Source organism: Thermobia domestica, chromosome 11 (assembly GCF_964235325.1).
Source record: "Thermobia domestica chromosome 11, izTheDome1.hap1.1, whole genome shotgun sequence".
NCBI lineage: Eukaryota > Metazoa > Arthropoda > Insecta > Zygentoma > Lepismatidae > Thermobia > Thermobia domestica.
The window spans coordinates 175,228,635-175,255,811 of record NC_137464.1 but is presented as its reverse complement, the minus strand read 5'-3'; the positions used below and the strand labels follow the sequence as shown (position 1 = coordinate 175,255,811).

The window sequence follows — 27,177 nt, the reverse complement described above, 5'->3', positions numbered from 1 at the left end:
CGTTTGAGACGATAAGTTAATCCAAAGTTGATTGTAAATGTTGGTTAATGCAATCAACAGTAGGGATGCGCACGAGTCGAGTCGAGTCGAGATTTAAGCCTGTCTCAACTTGTCTCGAGAAAATGTTGTCTCGACTCGAAAATATGTTTCTGTTTCGACTCGACAGTTTCTGTGTCGACTTGGTCGAATTCGAGACGAGACATCTCGAAATTCGAGTCGAGATAAAATATACGAGTTAAAATATACGCACATATCAGCCAGAACATTATGACTACCTATCTAATTGTCAGTATGTCCACATTTGGCACGGATAACAACGGCGACGCGTCTTGGCATGGACGCAATGATCCTTGGTAGGTCGCTGGAGAAAGTTGGCACCACATGAGCACACACAGTCACCTAATTCCGATAAATTCCGGGGAGGGGGGCGATGCGCCCTGACGTTACGTTCAATCACATCCCAGATTTGTTCGATTGGGTTAAGATCCGGTTAGTTGGGGGGGGGCAGCCCATCACTTGGAACTCGCCCCTGTGTTCCTTGAACCACTCCATCACAGTCCTGACCATGTGACATGGTGCATTATCTTGTCGAAAAATGCCACTACCTTTGGGAAACATGGTCGTCATGACGGGATCTACGTAGTCTGCAAGCAATGTGCGATACGCCTCGGCCGTCATGCTGCCTTGCTCCAGCTCCACCAGACACATGCATGCTCACGAGAATGTTCCCCAGATAATAATTAAGCCGCCGCCAGCTTGTCTCCGTCCCGCAGTATAGGTGTCAAGGAGCTGTTCCCTTGGAACACGACGGATTCGCACCCCTCCCCCCCCCATCATCATGATGAAGAAGGTATTGGGATTCATCAGATAATGCAACGCTCTGCCACTGCGCCAAGGTCCAGTGTGAAAATAAAAAACTCTGATTTTCTATAAACCTATACATTTACTATTTGGTATTTTTTAAGCTTCTTGTCAACCTATTTTAAGATAGAAAAGGAAATATTCCATTCTCATTAAAAAGGTGCTGGTAGGCCGTACCGTTGCGTATCGCCAGAAGAAATTACTATATATATTCTCCCCATTCCCCCAAGTTTCGTGGCTGAATTTGGATTTAAACGGCCGGAAGTGTCACTGTTCATCTCAGCGACCCCGAAAACTATCGATTCGACACTAATATCGGCCATTTTCAATAATTTGTATATATCTCCTCCCTCCTCCAAGTTGTGGGGCTGAATTTTGATTTAAACGGCATCGGAAGTGTCATTATTCATTTCAGCGATCCCGCAAATTATGGATACAACACTAATATCTGTCATTTTCCCCTCCCCCCCTCAAGTTGCATCTCTTCAAAGTAAAATGATAAAAACCATCCCGAACCTCATCTATGTTGAAAATTTTATCGAGGTCGGTCTAATGATTCAAGAGTTATTAAGTTACAAACATAGTCACTTTCAGTTTGATATGTACAAGATAATTTGTCGCACTATTAATAGAAAACATGTATTTGTTTACTACAGGATTTTGTACATCAAGTTTATATAAGTGTCTATATTAGAATATTAAATAATAGTAATTATTTGTTTAGTGCATGAGTATTATTGAAATTTGCCTACTGCTCTTTCTTTTAAGAAGTAATTTCGTTAAAATTAAGAAAACCTCACCAGATCAAAGAACATATTAAGAACTCAGTTACATTCAAGAGACCTATTTGTAACAGAAACACTTCATGATGGTAAGCTTGTACGTAAACTGTAAAAGTTCTGTAATTAATGCACATCCACGAATAAACGACATAACAGAAATGGGTGCGGACTATTAATTTTCAACTAGCTGAACCTGCGCTCTCTACAGAGCACATTATTCACATATGACCATGAATCTCCTTGTCATTCATCATATCTGTGCATGTCCCTTTACAAATACAAGTGAAGGACGTCTTCATAAAAATCGGCAAGGGGTATCATAAAGGGGGAAATTTTTTTCGATTATTTTTTTCAATATCTCGCACCGTTTGCAAGATTTGAGCCCACTTCTGGTTGGAATTTCTAATTCATATATGACCAGTGTTTTCTTTCATTTTGCATGCAGTATGTAATAAGCAAATAAATTACACATACAATTAATTATGTTAGTGATATACGGTATTCATTGGGCAAAACCCTCTAAACAATGGAGATTTATCTTAGATTGGAAAAATGGTTATCCCTCGTTTTTCATTATCATTTGGTCATGAAACAAACGCCTGAGAGATATGCAACCCCTAGTACAACTATGTGGTGGAATATATAACTTGTAGGGTATGATGTTATACTTTAAAAAAAAAAATTCAGTACTTCCAGTGTACCCCTAAAATGTAATATAGAACTAATGGCCATTTTCTTAAATATTCAATTAGAACTGGACAATTTACACAAAATTTGATTGATTGATTGATTGATTGATTTTTGAGTTTTACGTCCCGTTCAGCAGCGAGGCTATATGAGACGTGGACCTACTGATTAACGTGGAATCCGAACCACATCAGCTCCCGCCGGGAATCGAACCCGGGTCTCCCGCGCCAAAGGCGCGCATGCTAACCGCTTAGCCACGAAGGAGCTCTACACAAAATTTGGAATCGACTAGTCAAAACGGCACGTTTCTAGTACTTGTGGATTTCGAGATCTTAATGTCGAAAGGATTAGAGACAAACATATAAACTTTTCTGTGGGGACAAACATATAAACCTAGCATTTTAATATATAAATAATAATTGAAATAGTTTTATTTTCGAGTGCTCATTTTTAGTATTTGCAATAATGAAATTTCTGAACTTATATTTTTCATGCGTTTGAAAAAAAAGATTCCATTACTAGTAAAATTACCCTAATACAAACATTTTTATTTCTTCAATGTTTCCAATTTTTCCGGAAAGAAATTGCAAAAAACGTTTTTTTACCAACAGGTTCAAAATTTCCGGAAATTTTACACTACTTCAGACACACTTGTACTTTTCTCAGCATTAAAGTCTGATGTTAGTTCCGCCACAGTTCGCTGCCTGTACTGTTTTACCAGTCTGCCCAGCCTACGATGTCCGACGTCTATAATGAGGTGGGGGGCGCCCAACCCCTCGAGGTTTGGACGTCGTTTCCCCTTGGTTTCGCCACTTGTTGAAGACACTCACCAGAGCACTCCTCGAACAACCGACTCCCCGCCAAGTGAACTTTGTGATGGACAAACACCTTGTAGGTGGGTTTCCTCGGGGTTCTTCCGTTTTCTCCCACTTTCTTCATTCCACCATTTTATTCATTACTCATCATCACCGTCTTTACCCTCACCGGCATAAACGTGGGACGTAAAACTCAAAGATTTCATTTCATTTTCGAACGCCCGACAAGTCCTGCAGTTCCCGGAATTCTCGTGCCGACTGTTTCTGAGTGAATACTTTCTTCAAAATAATATTAAAAATTATAGAAAAATTTTCGAGACATTCGAGTCGAGAAATACGTTTGTCTCGACTCGTCTCGAATTTTAAAAAGTGTCTCTTGATTCGAATTCGACTCGAGTCAAGTTGAGATTCGAGACAAGTCTCGACTGGTGCGCATCCCTAATCAACAGAGGATCCCAGTACAAGGTAGGCGCAAACTGTAGTGCATGTAGTGGAGGTTGAGATTAGGCATGTATGTTACATAAAGAATATACAGCATAAAAGACAGTATGGAATTCTGTGGGACACCGGTGCGGAGTTGAAATTGCCAAGGTTGTACAGCGGTGGACACTTCTAAATGGTACACCTTAGCCGGAAATCTCCATATGGCTGTACCATTTAGAAGTGTCCACCGCTGTACCATGTTGGGCTGAACGAAAGACTAAAACTGATGGAGAAAATTGACAAATAGGCGTGTAAACGCTTGTTAAAATAGTTGGCAAGAAGGGAAAATGAAACGAAATCTTTCAGATTAATGCCCAACGATTATGCCCTTTAGGCTAACGGGGAAAGATGATTAAGTACCTCGAGAAAATCCACGAACACAATGTTGTCCACTTCCAACTTATTTGGTCGGGGATCGAACTAGAGAACGAGCGCATCAAAGGTAAGCGTTTTTCACTGAGCCACCGCACCTCCTGGCAAAAAGAGTAGAAACCCTAAATAACTGACCAACCTGGATATAGAATTGATGGAATTCACTTGAGTTGTTGGTAGTTTGTGCTCTATTTGATGAAGACGTTTCAATAATGTAAGATGCATTCCAGTCTTCTAGTGTCATGCTAAAGACGGTAGTAGGTTGATGAGTCGATACAATGATACAGAGATTGAGTCTTTGCGAGGTTTTAGGAAATTTTGTTCTTTCGCAAGCCTTTAGCCCGTAGGAAAATACCCTGTAGATAAAGTAATTGTATAGAGAGAAGGAAGTAGAACTAGAAACATTAAAGGTGCACTAAGAATTTGGCGATAAGTGATGGAATCCGCTCCCAGAGCTGTGTTACGTCGATAGAAAAGAGCAGCTGTAATGCTATCTGATGTTATGGGAGTACTAAGCGGGTTTGTAGTATCAATCTGATGGTCAAAATTAGGGTGAAATAATGGTTGGGGTCCGTGTAACGTGGGTTTGTGTCACCACTGCATGGCGCGTCCTCAGGTTGCGGATCGAGGAGAAGGCCTCTAGATATAGAGGTTAGCTGCGAATATACTGAATAAGCAGTCGCGGACAGCCGACTAGGAGTGGTCCTCCAGCTTGGGGGTTTGGGCATCCTGTAAACCTCATCCTGTAAAAAAAGGCACTTGTTCAGAAATATTCACAAAAGCCTCGGACAAGGACTGATAACTTGGCACGACCTCAGCAAAAGAAAATGGACATGAGATTTGGAACATGAAATATTAGGAGTCTTTATAGGGCAGGCGCGTTAAAATCCATAACGAGTGAGTTAGAGAAATACAGGATGGACGTAGTAGGAGTTCAGGAAGTTAGGTGGGAAGGAAATGGATCTGAGAATTCCGGAAATTTTACGTTCTTTTACGGGGATGGAAATAAAAATCACCAGTTAGGAACAGGATTTTTCGTTCATAAACGTATATTACCAGCAATTAAACGGGTTGAATTTGTTACTGATAGACTTTCTTTTATTACTCTTAAGGGACGGTGGTGTGATATTATTGTTTTAAATGTACATGCCCCGACTGAAGATAAGGATGACGATATAAAAGACAGTTTTTACGAAGAAGTGGAACGGATATTTGACCAACTCCCGCGATACCATATGAAAATTCTATTAGGTGATTTCAATGCGAAGGTAGGACGAGAGGATATTTTCAAACCGACTATAGGGAACGAAAGTCTGCATAAGGAAAGTAATGACAACGGTGTTAGACTCGTGAACATTGCAACATCCAAAAACCTAATCGTGAAGAGTACAAAATTCCCATATCGCGACGTTTATAAATACACTTGTATATCACCAGACGGAAAAACACACAATCAAATTGATCACGTTTTAGTAGATAGAAGAAGGCAATCTAGCATAATTGATGTCCGATCGTTTAGAGGGGCTGATTGTGACACTGATCACTACCTGGTAGCAGCAATAATACGAGAGAGGTTATCGTTGAATAAAGGTAATATTCATTGTCCGAAAACGGAGAGATTCAATTTAAAGAAATTAGAAGAGAGCCAGGTAAGAGAGAAATACCAGATTGAAGTTTCGGATAGATTCTCGGCCTTAGTAGATTCGGAGTACACTAGTATTGAGGATACCTGGATTGAAATTAGAGATAGCATTAAAATTTCAGCAAAAGAAAAATTGGGACACGCGAAAATACGTAGGAACAAACCATGGTTCGACCAGGAATGCATAAAACTAGCAGAGAAGAGAAAACAGGCAAAATTACGCTGGCTACAAAATCCGAATGAAATAACTACACAAAATTTCGCAGATATCAGGCGGGAAACTTCCAAAACTTTTAGAACAAAGAAACGCGATTTTCTGAAAACTAAAATTAAGAAACTTGAAGATAATAGTAAAAATAAAAACATTCGGGACGTGTATAAGGGAATCAACGAATTTAAGAAAGGCTATCAACCTCGTGCTTATATATTAAAGAAATCTGACGATACAGTTCCCACTGACACGGATAGCATCTTAAATAGATGGAAAGATTTCTTTGACGATTTGCTTAACACGCAACCAAAAACTAGTGTGCGTGGAGAAAAGGTGACACACACCGCAGAACCGTATATTCCAGAACCCAACCGAATAGAAGTAGAAACCGCTATAAACAAATTAAAGAAACACAAATCTCCGGGTGTAGATGAAATTCCGGCTGAGTTAATTATAGTTGAAGGCGAAAAATTGTGGAACAAGATACACAAGCTCATTCTCCTTATCTGGAACAAGGAAGAATTGCCACAAGAGTGGAAAGAATCAATCATTGTTCCAATTCACAAGAAAGGCGACAAAACTTGACTGTAATAATTATCGAGGCATTTCTCTTCTGTCAACATCTTATAAAATCCTTTCAAATATTCTGTTAGCAAGACTGACCCCATACGCAGATGAAATTATTGGAGATTATTAGTGCGGATTTAGACGAAATCGATCAACTATCGACCAAATATTTACCATTCGCCAAATACTCGTAAAAAAGTGGGAATACAATACCCCGGTACATCAACTATTTATTGATTTTAGAAAGGCATACGACTCGGTTAGGAGAGAAACATTATACAACGTCCTTACAAAACTTGGAACACCGAGAAAGCTAATTAGATTAATTAAGATATGTTTAAATGAATCCCAAAGTTAAGTCCGGGTAGGAAAATTTTTGTCCACGAGCTTTCACGTCGAAAATGGCCTGAAACAAGGAGATGCGTTGTCGCCATTATTATTTAACTTCGTTCTAGAATACGCTATAAGGAAAATCAAAGATAGCAACCAGGGCCTAGAGTTGAACGGTATTCACCAGGTTATGGCATATGCTGATGATGTAAATTTAATAGGGGATGATAGGAGAACAATAAAAAGAAATGCAGAGATCTTATTAAACGCTTGCAGGGACATGGGTTTAGAAGTAAATGCAGAGAAAACTAAATACATGGAAGTGCGTCGGGACTGGAATACAGCAAATTATGGATGCGTTAAAATATTAAATAATACTTTTGATAAAGTGGATAGTTTCAAATATCTAGGATCAATATTAATAGAGGAAAATCATATGCACGAAGAAATTAAATGTCGACTAAAAGCAGGGAATTCGTGTTACTATTCGGTTCAAAATCTCTTGTCGTCGCGAATTCTATCGAGGAATTTGAAGCTTAAAATATACAAAACGATAATTATGCCTGTTGTTCTGTATGGCTGCGAAACATGGTCACTTACTCTGAGGGAAGAACATAGACTGAAAGTATTTGAGAACAAGATCCTGAGACGAATATTCGGACCCAAGAGGAATGGGAATGGGGAATGGCGGAAACTTCATAACGAGGAACTACATAATTTATATGGTCTACCCAACATTGTTAGGGTCGTTAAGTCTAGGAGGCTTAGGTAGGCGGGTCATGTAGCTAGGATGGAAGAAAGTAGAAACGCTTTCAAAGTCTTGACTGGAAGACCAATCGGAAAACGACCATTAGGAAGACCTCGGCGCAGATGGGAGGGCAATATTAAGATGGATCTCGCAGAGATTGGAATACCAAGTAGAAACTGGATGCAGTTAGCTAAGGATAGAAGTCAGTGGAGACCTTTTGTGAACGCGGCATTGAACCTCCGGGTTTCATAGGCCATAGAGTTAGTTAGTTAGTTAGTTAGTTAGTTAATGGTTGGGTAATCGAACCCTCGTGTTAGGTACGGATATCTAAAAGACAGGTAAACAATGATAGTGACTTCCTTTCACTACCATTATTCACCTCAATGTGAAGTGAAGACTTCCTTAAGATTGTTTGGCGAAAATAGCGGCCTTTTTGCATCGGTGATTGGTATGTGTTCATCACTTACTATAGAGTATTGTGGTCCTAGTTTCTGCAAAATGAGGCGCTTAGAAAGATTCCAAAATTTAGATGGATTAGTTTAATGATATAAGCATTATATGGGAACCACCAGTCAAGACATTTGCGGGCTACGACGTAGTTCCTAACCATACGTTACAATTGACTATGTAGACGAAATTGGCTGTCATTTGTGCGAAGAAACTCAGCTAAATATTCGTTAGACTGATAAAGAAGAATTAGAGCGTGAGGCAGTAAACGAGGCCTGAAAGGTTGATTGACACACGTTGGAACTGAATGATAAGTATCAGTCAAGACAGTGAAGAGGTTTTCAATAGAGTCAAGTGTGGTTAGCTTAGAGGCAGTAACTGGTAGAGGTTCTATGATACTAGTGCTGTACTGTTTCCAATGAGCTTTACGAAGATTATAACAAGGTGCACACGATGATAAAAGTGCGTTGATTAACAGAAGAAAGTATTGGTGTAATAGAAGGAAGTATTGGCAGATGACTACCCATGGAGGCAAGAACAGCAATAGTAGTAAGAGGCAACATAACGGTGACAACAGGACTATTATCGCTTTTCGGACATGTAGGATGCGATAACTACAGGCAAGAGAAAATCTTAAAAGTGTTGTTGCCGAGCTGCTGTACTAGAATAGTAGTTGATGTCTGCTAAGAGAATATATTCTAAAGTTAAGGTCTAAGTAAGTCGAAAAATGATACGGTAGCGGTTGTTCATATCGGACCTAAATCTTGGCAATGGTAGTAAAAATGAGGGGAAAGTATAATGTCAGATTGATCTGTTTAGGAGAAGGATATTCAATATGACGTCTTGGAAGAGATTGTTTAACAGATGTGGCTGCACCACCTTGTGCGATATTCTGAGGCTGGTGAGAGCTTATTACATGGTAGCGAGAAGGATAAAAACAGTTACATGATACCTTGAAAAAGGTTTCATTCAGAAGTATGGTATCTGAATTGTGCTGCGGTGCCAATGTTTCTAAGAGAACTCGGTTCATGGGCAACAAGCGAATATTAAAAAAAATACCAGTGAAATTGTCTTCCTCCTCTTTTCTATAATATTCATGACGAGCGTCAGTATGAAAATTTAAGTAGGTAGATTAACCTAAATTCATCAGTTTGTTGCGACGTTAAATATAGGAACGGGACGTTAAATTTGTGTTGGGTTCCATAAGTTTTAAAGCTCTTAACATTTTTCAAATTCGGCCGTGAATCGAATTCAAGCTTTATATTTCGAAGTGGAAAGTTATGTATATTAATCTATTCAACAAACTTATAGCTTATAAGGTGGAATATTTTCGATAACTTTCAATATCTTTTACTTCATTGCAAGTATTTTAATATGAACTATTTATTCACTTATCAGAGACATATCCGTAACGTTTGTCACATTATCTTCGAAAATTTCAAGTACAACTGTATTGATTTCATAGTTAATGTTTTCCATCTATTTTATGTAATGGTATAGTAAAATTTTGAATTAAGTTCTATGTTTTTTAAGACTAAAAGCTAGTATTTGTTTCTAAAAAAATAATTTTAGTTATATTTAGTTTCAGAAATAGAGATGAGGAAGCGATTGTGCTGACGACACGTCAAATACTTAAATTTCATGTGGTTAACCATAGCTGTTTATAGGCTTTAACGGATGACAACTTAATTTGGTTCTCAGCTGTAAATCGATGACTACAGAAAAAAATCAGAACTTTCTTCCCTTTATAAGATCCTACTTCATCCTCTTTGTTAAAAAAAAAAAAGGCTGCAGAAAGTCAACCTACGACTTTCTGCACGATTACGACTTTATAATAGATAGAAAAGATCTTTGTAAGAATATCTACCAGAAAACGATTACATTTGCAAGAAAAATGTATTACATTTAGAATAGCAAATTAACGTAATCAGGAACATCATTTTGACGTTGTGTTGATTAAGCTTCTATAGAATTGAAGACATTTTTTATTTATTTATTTATTTATTTCTGTGGCCAGGTTTTCAAGCAACCGTCTCTCTGTATGCGATGAAAAGCATACAACACTTGGAACGACCTGCAGAAACAATATAACATTCTTTTCAATAATCACAGGAATGAAATTACCGAAGGAAATTAAATCTGCTCACGAAGAAAATGTATCAGCTCTGTGTGTTCATCCAGATGGACATCATATCTTCACTGGAAGTTTTGATTCATTAGTCAAGTAAGATTAACATCATTTTACGCTTTATGCTTAAATTTATGGATTTCTAGATTTTACGACAATTGAAGATATAATCTGATATTTTAAATAGACCCTATTGGGTGTTAAATCACACTTAGAACTTCATACAATGATAATGTGGTGAGAAAAAGTATGATGAGAAAAAAATATTAAAGACATTGAATAACATTGCATGTGACAATGCTAATACTGTAAAACAGATATGTAAGATTTAAAAGCTATTCCCTCTTTAAGTTCAACATTTAACTGTAGAGTTACAAGAATTGAAGGATAAGGTAATTCCTTTAAAAAAATGAGAAATCATAATATATTTGGTAATACTAAAGCAAAGGAAAGATAAAGAGAAAATAAAAATATCGTCTCACATGGCTATTACCGTACTAGAGAAATTCGGCAAAACATTAACTAGACGGCGACGTGGCGCAGCGATGAAACCTGAAACGATAACAGGTAAACAATTATTTTTGAACAGAATCGAAATAGTTTTAGTGTAAACTACAGCTCAGATATAGTTTGCAGTAAGAAAAACAAAAATTAAGTGTTCAGACTAATTACATTCATTGTACTATTTCTTCCATGCAATTTGCATGCCGGGTTTTCCTAGAAGACAATATTTTACCTTTGACATAGTTTACCTTGCAAAAGGCAATTGTACAGTCACAGACAAAAAAATGCATTTTGTGTGTACATTTTTCATTGGGTTATGGTTAGTGGATTGAAATGTGGAAGTGACGTATGTTACACAAGGGCAAGTAAATTAAAAGATACCTATAATACCTAGAGCCTTTCTATTTCAAGCGTGCCCTCGGAAAATATGTGAAACATACTTCGGCTCCACCCCTGCCACCATCTTACGGACGAAACCTTCCCTTTACTTTGGGGAAAGAAGTGAATGACCTCAACTGTGTTGCCAGTTTGCCATTCAGTCGTTTGGTCTTGGCAAGTGAAGATCGTAGGCTACTTAGAATGACTAACAAGACAGTGTACAGTGAAACTCGTCAATGTGGCAGCTCTGTCCACATCCAACTATTGAAGATCTCGGCTACACCAATTTGTCCCCCTCTTTCGAAGGAGAGTAGTGGAAAATGGATCGATCTGGGCCATACTAGACCATACTAGAACAACTCAGGAGCCCCTGGGAAATCGGGCACCTTGAACTGTCGACCCACGGTCTTTTACGACCGCCATTTTAGGGGTGGACTCATTCTCTTTTATGAGCATATTTTCCAACCCTTATTTTAACATAGTAAAGAATACATAGCAGTTGGCCTATTTTTCCACCCCTATTTGAACATAGTCCATTTTAGGGGTGTACTAGTTCTCTTTTATGAGCTTATTTTCCAACCCCTATTTTAACATAGTAGAAATTATATAACACTTCGTTCCCTTTTATGAGCCCATTTTAGGGGTGTATTCGTTCTCTTTTATGAGCATCGTTTCCAACCCCTATTCGAACACAGCAAAAACTAGAAAATAATGGGGATGTACTTGTTCCCTTTTTTAACCCCAATTTCCCACAGAGGCTTCGCACATAGCAGATTACATAGCAAAGGGGGTGTACTCGTTCCAACATAGCAAAAGAATTCTTTTTACCTGGGTCTTATAGTTTATGTGGGATACGCCCTTTCTATGACAATTTTAACCGATTTGGATGAAACTCGGCATATGAAGTTTTTCGGATATGTTGATTACGAATATCATATTTATTTTTACCTGGGTCTTATAGTTTATGTGGGATACGCCCTTCCTATGACAATTTTATCCAATTTGAATGAAACTCGGCATATGGGGGTTTTCGACCATGCTGATTACGAATATTATATTTATTTTTACCTGGGTCTTATAGTTTATGTGGGATACGCCCTTTGTATGACACTTAAAACCCAATCACTCGTAAACGAAGCAACATATTGAGATGGTGTTTCCACATTTAGTAATTGGTCATCAACTACTACAAGTTCCAAAAGTAATGACAATCGACGTCAAAGGTCAAAATACTTAAAACCTAATAACTCGGAAACGGATCCACGTATTGAGGTGGTGTTTCCACATTTAGTAATTGGTCATCAACTACTGCAAATTCCAAAAATAGTGACCATCGAGGTCAAAGGTCAAAATACTTAAAACCTAATAACTCGAAAACGGAGTCACATATTGAGATGGTGTTTCCACATTTAGTAATTGGTCATCAACTACTACAAGTTCCAAAAATAATGACCATCGAGGTCAAAGATCAAAACACTTAAAACCTAATAACTCGAAAACGGAGCCACATATTGAGATGGTGTTTCCACATTTAGTAATTGGTCATCAACTAGTACATGTTAAAAAAGTACTGACTATCAAGGTCAAGGGTCAAATATTTAAACCTTAATAACTTGTAAACAGTGCGTTGGATAAATTTGAGTGACCTATTCAATTTTGTACCAAGCAGAAAAAAGTGAAGAATGAATAAATTTGTGTGGCTTATTTACTTTTGTATTAATGAGAAAGAAATCAAAGGAACACAATTTTAACTAGCGCAGAATTTCTGTACCTTTTTGGGCTATTCAAATAAACGCAAAAATTAATTTGTACTAACAAGAAAGAAAGCAAACATATGCCATATTAACTAAGAAACGAAAAGATAAATTTAAGTGATCTATTACATTTTGTACCAAGGAGAAATGCCCTTTTAACTAGCTCAGAATTTACAAAAAAGCGAAGAAGGTCCATTTTAACTATTTAAATAAACAAAGGAATATATTTGTGTGGTCTATTCAATTTTATACCAATGAGAAATGTCATTTTTATCTACCTCAGAATTTCTAGTTCATGTTGTATTATTTAAACAAAACGTTTTCTGATTGTTCAAAAAATGAAATAGACCATCCAAATTTGTTAGAGTAATTCAAAATGGTATAAAAATACCGAGCTTATTATAATGGGCCTTCTTCCCTTTTTTCGTGGTTGGTACAAAACTAAAAGGGGCTTTTTCTGCTTGCTATAAAAGTGAATAGGTCACATAAATTTATTCTTTCCTTTATCTGAATAGCACAAAAAGGTATAGAAATTCTGAGCTTATTCCTTCGTTTGTTTGAGTAGCAGAATATGGTCTTTCTTTGTTTTTCTCTGGTTGGTACAGAAAGTAGAATTTGAGTAGTACAAAATGTACATAAATACTGTACTATTTAAAAATAGACCTTCTCCGCTTTTTTAATTGCAAACAAAATTTATTCATTCTTCATTTTTCTGCTTGCTATAAAAGTGAATAGGTCACACAAATTTATTCCTTCGTTTATTTGAATAGCACAAAAAGGTACAAATTGACCTTCTTTGCTTAAGCCACTCAAATTTATTCCTTCGCTTATTTGATTAGTACAAATGTTAGTTCTTTCCTTTTTCTGCTTGCTACAAAAACTAAATAGGTCACAAATTTATTCCTTCGTCCATTTGAGTATTACAAAATATAAAACTTTGAGTCTGGTTAGTACAAATTTATTCCTTTATTTGTTTAAATAGTACAACATGGTCAAGAATAGACCACTCAAATGTGTAGCACAAAAAGTTATTAACTAGTGTGCTGAGCTAGTTAAAATGGTCTTTCTTCGCTTTTTTCGTTAGCACAAAAATTATTAGATAGTTAAATGGTATTTCCTTCGTTTTTTGTTTGGTACAAATTTTACAAAAAAGGTATAAAATTCTAAGCCAGTTAAAAATGGTCCTTCTTGGCTTTTTCTCGTTGGTACAAAAGGAAATAGGACACCCCAATAAATGTATTATTTTTTTAAATGGCACAAAAAGTATAGAATGCTGATCCTTCTTCGCTTTTCTGGTAAGTACAAATTTGGACCTTTGTTAATTCTTTCCTTTTTTTTGTTTGGTACAAAACTAAATAATCCATCCAAATTTAAGTGTTACAAAATGATATAAAATTCTGAGTTAGTTAAAATGGTCCATGTTCGCTTTCTCAAATTTATCCCTTCGTTTTGTTTAAATAGTAAAACATGGCCTGGAAGTTCTGAGCTAGTTGCAAATGAGATTTCCCGTTGGTACAAAATTCAATAGGCCACTCAAATGTGTTGCTTCAAGTAGCTCAAATGGTATATCAAGCTGAGCCAGTTATAATGGTCTTTCTTCGCTTTTTGTGGTTATTACAAATTTATTCCTTTGTTTATTTGTGTAGCTTTTTTCTGTTTGGTACAATTATTACAAAAAAGGCATAAAAATCTAAGCCTGATATAAATGGTTCTCGTTGGTACAAAAGGAAATAAGATACCCATATTTATTTATTTATTCCTTTCCTTATAGTCATGGCAACATTAGGTATAAAATGGTTCTTTGCTTTTCTTCGAATGAGTACAAAAACTTAGACTACTCAAATTATCCTCAGTTTTTTAATGGTATAAAATGGCACTTTTTTATTTTCTTCTGATTGGTACAAAAATAAAATTTTGTTTATTTGGGTAGTACAAAATTGTACAGAAATATTGAACTAGTTAAAAATGGACCTTCCTGGTTGGTACAAAACTAAAAGGAGCTTTTTCTGTTTGCTACAAAACTGAATAGGTCACACAAATTTATTCCTTCGTTTATTTGATTACTACAAAATGATATAAAAATCTTAGTTAGTTAAAAATTGTCTTTCTTCGTTTTTCCTTGTTAGTAGAAACTTCGTTTTAGAAATTCTGAGCTAGTTAAAATGACATTTCTCATTGGTACAATATTAAAAAGGTCACTCAAATTTATTCCTCGTTTGCTTGAGTAGTACAAAATGTACATAAATACTGAGCTATTTAAAATAGACATTCTCCACTTTTTTAAATGTTAATACAAAAGTAAAGAAGGCAACAAAATTTATTCATTCTTCAATTTTTTCTGCTTGCTACAAAATTGAATAGGTCACACAAATTTAACACTTCGTTTATTTGAATAGCACAAAAAGGTACAAATTGACCTTCTTTGCTTAAGCCACTCAAATTTATTCTTTCGTTTCTTTGAGTTAGTTAAAATGGTACAGAAATATTGAGCTAGTTAAAATCGAACTTCTTCGCTTTTTTTCGTGGTTGGTACAAAACTAAATAGGCCACCTAAATTTCTTCCTTGGTTTATTTGGGTAGTGCAAAATTGTATAGAAATATTGAACTAATTAAAATGGACCTTCTTCACTTTTTTCTGGTTCATACCAAGCTAAATACTCCATCCAAATTTGAGTATTACAAAATGATATAAAATTCTGAGTTAGTTAAATTGGTCCATGTTCGCTTTCTCAAATTTAGCCCTTCGTTTTGTTTAAATAATACATCATGCACTAGAAATTCTGAGGTAGATAAAAATGGCATTTCTCATTGGTATAAAATTGAATAGACCACACAAATATATTCCTTCGTTTATTTAAATAGTTAAAATGGACCTTCTTCGCTTTTTTGTAAATTCTGAGCAAGTTAAAAGGGCATTTCTCCTTTGTACAAAATGTAATAGATCACTTAAATTTATCTTTTCGTTTCTTAGTTAATATGGCATATCTTTGCTTTCTTTCTTGTTAGTACAAATTAATTTTTGCGTTTATTTGAATACCCTAAAAAGGTACAGAAATTCTGCGCTAGTTAAAATTGTGTTCCTTTGATTTCTTTCTCATTAATACAAGAGTAAATAAGCCACTCAAATTTATTCATTCTTCACTTTTTTCTGCTTGGTACAAAATTGAATAGGTCACTCAAATTTATCCGACGCACTGTTTACAAGTTATTAAGGTTTAAATATTTGACCCTTGACCTTGATAGTCAGTACTTTTTTAACATGTACTAGTTGATGACCAATTACTAAATGTGGAAACACCATCTCAATATGTGACTCCGTTTTCGAGTTATTAGGTTTTAAGTATTTTGACCTTTGACCTCGATGGTCATTATTTTTGGAATTTGCAGTAGTTGATGACCAATTACTAAATGTGGAAACACCACCTCAATACGTGGATCCATTTCCGAGTTATTAGGTTTTAAGTATTTTGACCTTTGACGTCGATTGTCATTATTTTTGGAACTTGTAGTAGTTGATGACTAATTACTAAATGTGGAAACACCATCTCAATATGTTGCTTAGTTTACGAGTGATTGGGTTTTAAGTGTCATACAAAGGGCGTATCCCACATTAACTATAAGACCCAGGTAAAAATAAATATAATATTCGTAATCAGCATGGTCGAAAATCCCCATATGCCGAGTTTCATTCAAATTGGATAGAATTGTCATAGGAAGGGCGTATCCCACATAAACTATAAGACCCAGGTAAAAATAAATATGATATTCGTAATCAACATATCCGAAAAACTTCATATGCCGAGTTTCATCCAAATCGGTTAAAATTGTCATAGAAAGGGCGTATCCCACATAAACTATAAGACCCAGGTAAAAAGAATTCTTTTGCTATGTTGGAACGAGTACACCCCCTTTGCTATGTAATCTGCTATGTCCGTAGCCTCTGTGGGAAATAGGGGTTAAAAAAGGAAACAAGTACATCCCCATTATTTTCTAGTTTTTGCTGTGTTCGAATAGGGGTTGGAAACGATGCTCATAAAAGAGAACGAATACACCCCTAAAATGGGCTCATAAAAGGGAACGAAGTGTTATATAATTTCTGCTATGTTAAGATAGGGGTTGGAAAATAAGTTCATAAAAGAGAACTAGTATACCCCTAAAATGGACTATGTTCAAATAGGGGTGGAAAAATAGGCCAACTGCTATGTATTCTTTACTATGTTAAAATAAGGGTTGGAAAATATGCTCATAAAAGAGAATGAGTCCACCTTTAAAATTAACTATGTTTAAATAGAGGTGGAACGAATCTTATGTATTCTTCGCTATGTTTCGTAGTCTCTGTGTGATTTCTGTTATGTTAAAATATGGGTTGGAAGCCACTGGTATGTTACATAGTCTTATGTATTATCTGCTCTGCTGTGTGTTCGGTATTCTCTGCTATGTTCAAATAGGGTTTGAAAAAAGTGATCATAAAAGGGAACGAGTTTACCCCTAAAAGTGCTCATAAAAGAGAACGAGTACACCCCCTAAAAAGTGCTCATAAAAGGGAACAAATACACCCCTAAAATGGAGGTCGTAAAAGACCGTGGGTCGACGGTTCAAGGTGCTCGACTTCCCAGGGGCTCCTGAGTTGTTCTAGTATTTTCTAGTATGGTCTAGTATGGCCCAGATCGATCCATTTTCTACTACTAAGGAGATATGGAAAAATACACATCGACAGCAGCGCTCAGCCAATGACTTGTTTTCATGACGAAAGGATTATGGAATTCGTGATGCGAAGAACGCACTTGCACAATTTGGTTATCAAGAAAGTTCTTCCCTACTAGGAAGTAATCAAAGTTCCGGAAGAGGTAGTAGTTGTTGGAAGAGACGTCAGGAGAATACGTTGGGTGAGGAAGGGTTCCCCCTAAATGATGGGAAATCTGCACTATTCTCTTAGCAACATGGTAAGTGCAGTTTCGTGTTGCATCATACATATCTATTGAGCATTGCAGGATACTTGTTGGCAAGTTTGTGGTACATTTCATGATTTCCAGCATTGTAACGATCCCCAGTGATGGTTTCACCTCGACGGAAGATCACATAATAGATCATCCCACCATATAACACCGTACCAGCAACATCATCTGCGAATAGAGGGCTAACTTTGGAAATTGTTCTAGACGATGTTGACAGTCCAACCATTGTCTTGGTTCTTTACGAATGTCATAGCAGATTCATTTACTGTCAGAAATGACAATTCGATGCCTGAAATCTTCCTAGTTAATATGCACATTCAGAGAACTGCATATACATAGACGGTGATCCTTATTGGTCGGTATCAATTCATGTGGCACACGTGAGTCCAACGTTTTTACCTTAAGAGCTGCTGAACGATATTACTATAACTAACTCGTCTGCAATTTAGTGAACACTTTTTCGAGGGTCCACTTTCACGGTACTTGGGGAGATGGTCGTAATATGGTGTTGTTTAGCGACTTTGGAGCTCATTCTTCAATATTGTGTCATCAACACGAAATTTCACAAACAAACGGTGTATGGTGCAATCATTCACCACCACTCCTAACCCGAATGCACTGTTAATATTTTCCGTGGCTAGATGTGCAGAATGTTCCAGTTTGAACCTGTAAAAAAAATCATTCGGAATTTTGTATCTATTCTCAGAGATCGTACCAGTCTTCTAAACACTTGCAAAGTTGTCACGTCGTCCGTCTGATCATACCAACGCAATATGTGAAGTTTTTTTTTCTACTGACTATACATACATATTTTCTGTCTTGCTTCAAATTAGGATTGTTTCTAATTGATTTTCACACTACGGCGTCTTAACCATTAAAATTACTCTGATCGCACTTGAAATTGATGCAAATGTTGCGGCATTATTGTACATATTGCGTTAATTTTGGCTTGCCACTACAAGTACTTCTTCCAGAGATTCTGCCTTACTATCCTATTTCTAGAGCCCCCGCCTCCTCGCAGTTTAGTAAACTACTTCCGATTCCAACTAGATTGTAACTTTTTATTGCAACACGTAATATTCCTGTTCCGAATCACAAAAGTGTCTACAACAATGATGGTGTTTATTTGAGAGGATATTTCTGTATGAAATTTGAAAATTGAGACCAAAGAGTGGGATGGGATGTATGATTTAACTATTCCACAATTACTTTCGTATAAAAATTTCATGATTTTGATTAAATGTGTGGTACAAAGTCACTAAATGTTTCCTCAAAATCCTATAATCTAATTGATTGGAATTTAAATAGGTTCAAAATAAATTCATTTTTCTCAACTTCTCAAACACAGTTCATTTTAGGTTTTATAATTTTTATTTGCAGATTTTCACGTAACATTTTGGGTGCTATCTTTGAGATATAATAAATGAACTGCTATTTGGAGTTGTAATCAGTCTAGGTTATAGGATAGTAGGGTGAATTCACTCCAACATTGAAAAATATGTTTTCTACCCTTCTTCGTACAGCAGTCCAGAATATAGTTCCAGAAAAATTATCTTATTTATTGTGCTGTTTTGTCCATTTTTTGTTATTGTATTTGAATAATGTATTTCAGATGCTGGAACCTTTTTGATTTTTCTCTAATGCGTACGTATATGGGCCACACTGGAACTGTCTTTAGTTTATGCGCGAATGATAAGGTAGTAGCAGCTACTAGTCTGGATAGCACAATTAAAGGTAAGACAATCAATTATTACAATATTTTTTTTTAAAAAAAATGAAGGTTGGAGTTTAATCATTTAATAACGTAGCATTTTTTTAAAATTGAAATTTATGAATTAGTCCCAGAAGCGACAGTCCTATTAGCGACAGGAACTGTTATCTGTCCTATGAGCGACCGATCCATTTACATTGAGATGATGGAAGATGATATGATTCCATCTTGTAAAATATGTTTGCCTCTGGCGTTTTTAGCGCCCGAACAACCTTGATATGAAATATGTACGTGGAAGTGATACTGTTCGTTAGATATATTTTTCCTCTACTGTAAGTGCAAATAAAACTTATTTTAATTTTGAGTTAGATTTGACATAAAACATATCAAATAACTTAACGAGACAACAGGGATATTTCCATGAAAAGTATATTCCTATGTAATTATTGAAAATCCAGTTGTAATATCCCCTTTCTTCAAAAGCTCTGTTTTCTGTACTTAATTTGATTCAAATCTAATTACTCACTAAGCACAGTAATATATTTTATTTTAAAAAACTTAAACGTGTAACAGTTTCGCCAACTATTTACTTTTTAGACTTCCTAAGACTCTGATTTTTTTTTTAAAAATGTTAATGATAAAAGACAGCTTTTGAGATCCCTTACATTTAATTGACTATTCTCAATCAATCCCACCAATTACAATGCAGTTCACTCTAAACAATCCAAAAGGTAAACAAACTCTTTAAACTACCTCCCCCCTTATTGTAAGCTACTAAAACGTAAACTAATTGCTTTTGCCTTCCTCCCTTTTTTGACTTGTACATAAAAGCTTGTCGTGTAGCAATCTGATATAATCCCTTATAACTAGAAGAACTGTTAAGTCCTGTGAGAGATTTGTAACTTGTGTAATAATTTCTTCAAGTACACCGTGTTTTTAGATTTCTTTGATATCCTCAAGTGGTGAACACCTTTTTTCCATGGGCGCCCGATAAAAAGGCAAGGGTCACTTCCCTGACCATAGGTGTCCAAACTCGCGAGCCCGACGCTCGTGAGCTTGGCACTCGCGCTCAACCGGGCTCGGGCTCAATAATTGAGCGCGAGCCCGAGTGAGCCCGAGCCTTAATGAAATAATTGAGCGCGAGCCCGAGTGAGCCCGAGCCCCAATGAAATAATTGAGCGCGAGCCCGAGTGAGCGCGAGCCCAGTTAACAGAAGTGATCGCGAGAACAGTTAAGAGAAATGAGCGCGAGTGCGAATGAGCGCGAGCCCAATTAAGAGAAATGAGCGCGAGCCCAGTTCAGAGAAGTGATCGCGAGCTCGAGTGAGCGCGAGTCCAGTTGAGGGAAGTGATCGCGAGCCCGAGTGAGTGCAAGCTCAGTTGAGAGAAGTGAACGTGAGCCCGAGCGAGCGCGAGTTAAATTGAGTGCGAGCCCGTGCTCACTTAACACTCACGTGGACTCATTTGCTTTAGAGAGAGAAAAAAAGGAAACATTCCATTTGCAGAATTGTAAAGGAAGAACGAAAAAACTTTACAAAAAGAAAAAGCTCTCTCATGAGGTCTGAGCTGTCATTTTATTGTCCAGAGGACTTCAAACACCTTTCGATAGAGAACCGACTTTTTTATGGTTATGGGAGCATGGTATTTGTTTGAGGCATTTATTTGCTTTTGTTGTTTTAGTAACAACTTCCATGACCCAAGCTTTTTTTTTTTTTTTTTTTTTGTGAGATCATAGAGTAAGGAAACTACTTGACCTTACGAAGTAGGAAATTTATTTACTAGCAACTATGAAGCTGTGCGTTCATAGAAAAGTCGAGCGAAATAATTATGTATTATTTAATTGTAGCTTCTTTAAATCCCAATAAACAAGAGTAGCTCTTTAAGAATGTTGATAACTTGCACCATAATGGTTATTCAGCCCATTAATTTATATGAGGAAACATTGTTTTAATTTTTTGAAATAAAAGAATTTTAGCCTGTTAATTTTACTGACTACTTCTTCTTGAGATCTTTAAATGTATTCTAAGCGAAATTTAACTACGGTATTATGCAATTTTAATATATATAAATAAATACTAAAACAATATTACATTGAATATTTTTAAAGCAAGGAACTCTTAAATAGGCCAGAAAAAGAAATTAGTAAAATTGAATGGTTAAAATCAGGTCTATTTAAAAGAAAAATACTTCCTCATATAAGTCAATGGGCTATTAAAAAAAGAAAGATTGCAATTGAACATCCAAAAAATAAGACACACACACACCTCCTTTCATTAGTCTTTTTTCGAAAGCTACCCTGAAACGATGGTGAGTCGTTTGTTACAGGGGGCCGCGGTGGCTCAGTGGTAGAGCGTTCACCTCTGGTGCTTAGGGTCCCGGGTTCGATCCCAGCCCGCGCCAAGTGAACTTTGTGGTGGACAAACACCGCGTGCGTGGGTTTTCTCGGGGTTCTCCCGTTTCCTCCCACTTTCTTCATTCCACCATTTCATTCATTACTCATCATCACCGTCTCCCTTAGCCTAACCGGCATAAACGTGGGACGTAAAACTCAAAGATTTCATTTCATTTCATTTCGTTTGTTACAACCAGTGTTAAAAGTGAGGGAAAACACGAGGAACGTCATCCCCCACTTCCAAAAATATCTATGGCGTCCCTCCACTTCCTAAAAAAATATAGTGGGCAAAGATAGGCACAGGGGACAGCATAACGTCATGCGTTCCCCAACCTTTTCAGATCCATTTTTACCCTTGGTTACAATTCGATTTTGATGTTGTTGACACAATATTTTCATTGCGGATTTATCAAATCTTATTACCGTAAAGATTAGCACTGTGAATAAGTGGTAAGTATTCTCATCTTCCAGACGAGCGAGTTCTCATATAACCTCACTGATGAAAAAGAATATTAAGCTCTAAACAAACAAACACAAAACATTCTAAATTTCACGATAGCTTCGTAAATTGACATAATTACGTTTCCTCTTTTAACGCAGTCCTTAATATTACCTCATTTTATATAGGTACTATTTTTCCGTTATGTTACGCCATTAAAGAACTGGCTTTTAATATACATAAGGAAATGTAAAGATAAACTGAAAACTAGAACCACAATATGCTTACCATTTTCGAAAGTATTACACATAACTTCTCGACTCAAACTGATGTTATGACGTAAATTTCATTCATAAACATCTTTATTGAGCTTTCATTAACTTCTAATTTTCTTTGGTGTGTTTTAACAAAATACATGCTATAATCAACGCATATTTTCAAATTTTCAGTTTTAATACTCTTAAACTTAGCCTAAATTAAGAAATATTCATATTTAATGTATTTTAGCAGGACAATGTGCTTTCAAGTACATAATTAAAAGTAGAGGTTGCCCCTGAGGGAAGTCACAAAGTTAAAAAATTAAGGTTTTCTTGCTTCAAAGTAAGGGTAAAAAATAATCTAATGGACTTAGAAAATGCAGGCCCGAATGGGAACACTATTGTAGGGCTCCAGGTTTCATAAAAACATGTAAAGACATCGCATTAAGACTATATCATCCCGGTATTCATGGAGGTGTCATATCACTTAATAGGCCTATTTTTTCATCAGAAGTTGGAAACGTAAAGAAATAAAGAAACTACTGCATTATTAACTTTAGAAAATATTGCTTGTTTGTTAATACAAACTATTCACTCCCTCAAATTCTAGATAGAGGCCAACAGGCTATACGTTCCCTTATTTGTCCATTTGTATATGAGATCCTGACCGCCCATATTGTTTTATACGGAAAGTACGTACACATGGAAAAATGAAATGAAATCTTTGAGTTTTACGTCCCACGGTTATACCGGTTAGGCTAAAGGAGACGGTGATGATGAGTAATGAATGAAATGGTGGAATGAAGAAAGTGGGAGGAAACGGGAGAACCCCGAGAAAACCCACGCACACGGTGTTTGTCCACCACAAAGTTCACTTGGCGGGGGCTGGGATCGAACCCGGGACCCCAAGCACCAGAGGTGTACGTACACATGGAATACTTACAGAAAGTATTATAAAACATGCGTTTTCAGCTATACGTTTGCAGTCCAAAAACTACAGGATTTACAAATGTAACATACGATTTTACATACGCCACGTACACTTTTTTCTCAGTGTATGGTATTGAAGCATGGTCTCAGATACATAGCTATTATCTACAGAGCACGACAATGAATGAGCCTCGAGGCTTGGCAATACAATAAAACTTGAAGGTGAAGGTCTGCTTTTAACATATCTGGGATTTACTAATTTTGTTGTACTTACTAATTCATGCAGTTCCTGAGCACAAAATTATCATCGGCCAATGTCGATTTCCGCTTCACTGACTCGGGGTTGGATAGTTGGTTTCTTAACAATGGGGATGGGACGGGGGGAGGATTAACATTCTTCAGAGCACTAACAGTTTCACTTTGAATGCCTTGGTGACAGGGGTTCCGAAGGTGTATATTGGATTGTGGACTACACAATGGTTCAATACTTGCATTATCACATTCACAATCAGTTTGGACAGCTTCGTTACGCTGACTAAACGATAAAAAAATCGCCTATAATTTATTCCTAATAAAAAACATTGGACAACAGTATTACAAGCCATTCCACTGGTCTAGTGGCTAGCACGCGCGACTTTTGTGATAGATTCCCTGTGGGAAAGTATTAAACGACGGTGGTTCAGATTCCACGTTAAAACTATAAGTCCATGTCTCATATAGCCTCGCTGACGAAAGGGGACGGTGAAAGATAATCAATTAATCAATCAACAGTATTTTAAATTTCAGCTTCATAAACAACCTATGACTTGTAGGACTAGTTCATTTTGTTAAAGCACCTGTTTTAACGAAGTTTAATATTAACGTGTCAGGTATTTCTATGAGATAAGAAAAAACATTATTTTGTAACTAAATGATAGCCCTATCCACATAGATTCTGCAAACGGAAACAATGAAAATCGATATAAAAGTAACTCACATTATTTTAACAAAAGTCGATTTAGATAATAGTTTGGGCTGCCACAAAAATAGGAAAAGTTAGAAAACACCGATTAATTGTAACAACTCCATCAGGGGTTGAAATTGGAGGGGGCATACGCCATTAATCAGCCTATTAAGGTGTACAAGCTCGCGAGCATGGCTCTTGCGCTCAACTGGGCTCGGGCTCAATAATTGAGCCCGAGCATCAATGAAGCAAGTCAATGCGAGCCCAACTCAGAGAAGTGAGCCCGAGTGCAATTGAGCTCGAGCCCCAATGAAATACGTGAGCGCGAGCCCAATTGAGGGAACTGAGCCCGAGCACGAACGAGCGTGAGCCCAATTCAGAGAAATGAGCCCGAGCGCAAGCGCAGTCGAGAGAAGGGAGCGTGAGCCCAAGTAAGCGCGAGCCCAGATGAGACAAGTGAGCGCGAGACCGGGTGAGTGCAAGCCCAGTGGACAGAAGTGAGCGCGAGCCCAGTTGGGAGAAGTGATCGCGAGTCCAGTTGAGACAAGTGAGCGCGAGCCCGAGTGAGTGCGAGCCCAGATAAGATTACTGAGTGCGAGCGCGAGTGAGCGCGAGCCCAGTTGAGAGAAGTGATCGCGAGCGCTAGTGATCGCGAGTCCAGTTGAGATAGGTGAGCGCGAGCCCAAGTGAGTGCAAGCCCAGTCGAGAGAGATGAGCGCGAGCCTGAGTGAGTGCGAGCCCAGATAAGATTACTGAGTGCGAGCGCGAGTGAGCGCTAGCCCAGTTGGGAGAAGTGATTGCGAGCCTGAGTGAGTGCGAGCCCAGTCCAGAGAGATGATCGCGAGCCCGAGTGAGTGCGAGCTCAGTTGAGAGAAGTGAGCGCGAGCCCAGCTGAGATAGGTGAGCGCGAGCCCGAGCGAGCCCAGTGGAAAATGGCCATCTATGTCCCTGACTCACAAAAATGTATACATAATATAGCAAACTACGTATATTAAATAACAGATATACCAGACGTGATACAGCAACCATGGAGATGCCCCTCCCTAGAAAATTTTCTTCGGGCACCCCCTACCTCTTTCTGATTTCTTTCTTATGCTATAAACATATTCAATCTAAACTTATGTTCCGTATCATTTTAACATGAAATTTTTAATTATATTAGAATCATAGACAACGGCGGAGCTACTCTAAATATTTAGTTAGTTTTCCCCTTGAAAGAGTCAATGTATTCATAGAAATTAATTGAAAAATATAACATTAGGAAAAACGTATAAAAGATTGTTAATATAATGAGAGCATTCTCAAGTATTAAATTCAGGTAGAGCGAAATTTTTCATAGTATATTTTGTTAGGTTCTAAATCACACTAGCATAAAACAAGTTAAAGAAGAGATAACCTTATCTTCTTCCATTTTCTTAGTATGAACGAATCGGTGACTCATAGCGCAGTTAAGAGATCGAATCGGTCGCTCATAGGACAGTTAACAGTTCCTGTCGCTAATAGGACTATCGCAAGTGGGAAGACACCGAAATTTATTCATTTAATAAGTACACCTGTTTACCTACTTGGGGTTGGGAAGATATTTTACCTTAAAGGCCATCACAATATCGCTTTAACCTGGCCCGTAGTTGTATCTGGAAAGAAATTCCTTCGTTGAAAGTTACAGATAAATTCTAACTAAAGCTTTCAAGAGGGGTAATGGGATACTCCCATTAGAGCAATGAGGTGTAATCCATCTACCACTTATATCGCACAGACTGATGCAGAGAAGCCCCTTAGCGAGTAAAAGCTTACCGTCAGCACAGAGCTTAGAGGCTCTACCCGATTTCTTCCTCTCCTATCGCAAGGTGATATAGAATGGAATATATTCCAATCACAAGTAAGAGCGTGATTATACGTTTGGCAAGGCGTTTAAAGAGAGATATTTCACCGTTCTATATGCATTTGCAGTGAAGGCGGAAGTTAGAAAGAGATAGCCTGGAACAGAGAGTAATATCAAGAACTATGACTTACGCTATATTGTGAAACCTCTCATGGATAATAACCAGAGTTGCAGAGTCCATATTAAAATGACTGAAATGTGTATTCGGTCGTTCCTCATTCGTATACAGGAATAAGTACTCATAATTGTTTCTCTTAAAAATATTGTTATATGTTGTACATTATTGACAAGGAACGTAGCGTTGTGACTATATTATAGAACCGCCCCTGTTGGATTGATAAATTTAAATTCAGAGAGAAAATTGGGGTACTTTATTTCTGATGGATAGCGCTCACAGCATTATCAAATAGCAATTTCGGAACGTTACTCTGCTTTATCAACCCCAGTTACACGCACCTGCGGATCTAGCCGGGTGCGTGGATTCCCAGTTTTTTGAGTGACAAAGATAATTCAAGCTATTATTTTTTTATATTTTTGAAAATTCATAGTAAACTCATTCATAGTCTGGGGTCTGGCTAGCCTCCGCCCCAGTTTTTACCTTCTAGATCCGCCACTGGTAGAGGCAGTGGGGTATTTAGGGGGGTGGCTTCCGGGCTTAAGCCCCCCCGAAATCTTACTTAGTATAGTAAAGTAAATATCTTGCAGAATTTTCACATTTTCAGGCAAAGCCCCCCCCCCCCGAAATTTAGCAAAGCCCCTCCCGAAACAAAATCGTAAATACGCCACTGGGTAGAGGGCATGACATTGCTTAGGTAGCGATGATTTTCCGTTGATTATCGGACCTATTATAACGTATTGTTTGCGTGACTGAAATTACAAGGTGACATTTAGTCTCTCACAAGTTTCAAGTATTAAGTGTTTGTAAAACATTTTAGTGGACGTGCGTACGAAGAGTATTTC

The 27,177-nt window shown here is 37.3% G+C and overlaps 1 protein-coding gene across 3 annotated transcripts in view; it reads left to right on the top strand.

Annotated features, from left to right (window-relative positions):
- The window catches only part of LOC145664567 (F-box/WD repeat-containing protein 10-like), a 187,607-nt gene that overhangs the window by 146,520 nt on the left and 13,910 nt on the right, over positions 1–27,177 (top strand). For 2 of the 3 annotated variants that reach the window (XM_081731346.1, XM_081731344.1), the window contains 2 exons: positions 9,963–10,169; positions 19,277–19,398. In XM_081731346.1, the coding sequence (XP_081587472.1) occupies positions 9,963–10,169; positions 19,277–19,398 (329 nt within the window). The remainder of the gene's footprint in view (positions 1–9,962; positions 10,170–19,276; positions 19,399–27,177) is intronic. The other variant, XM_081731345.1, reaches the window with a different exon arrangement.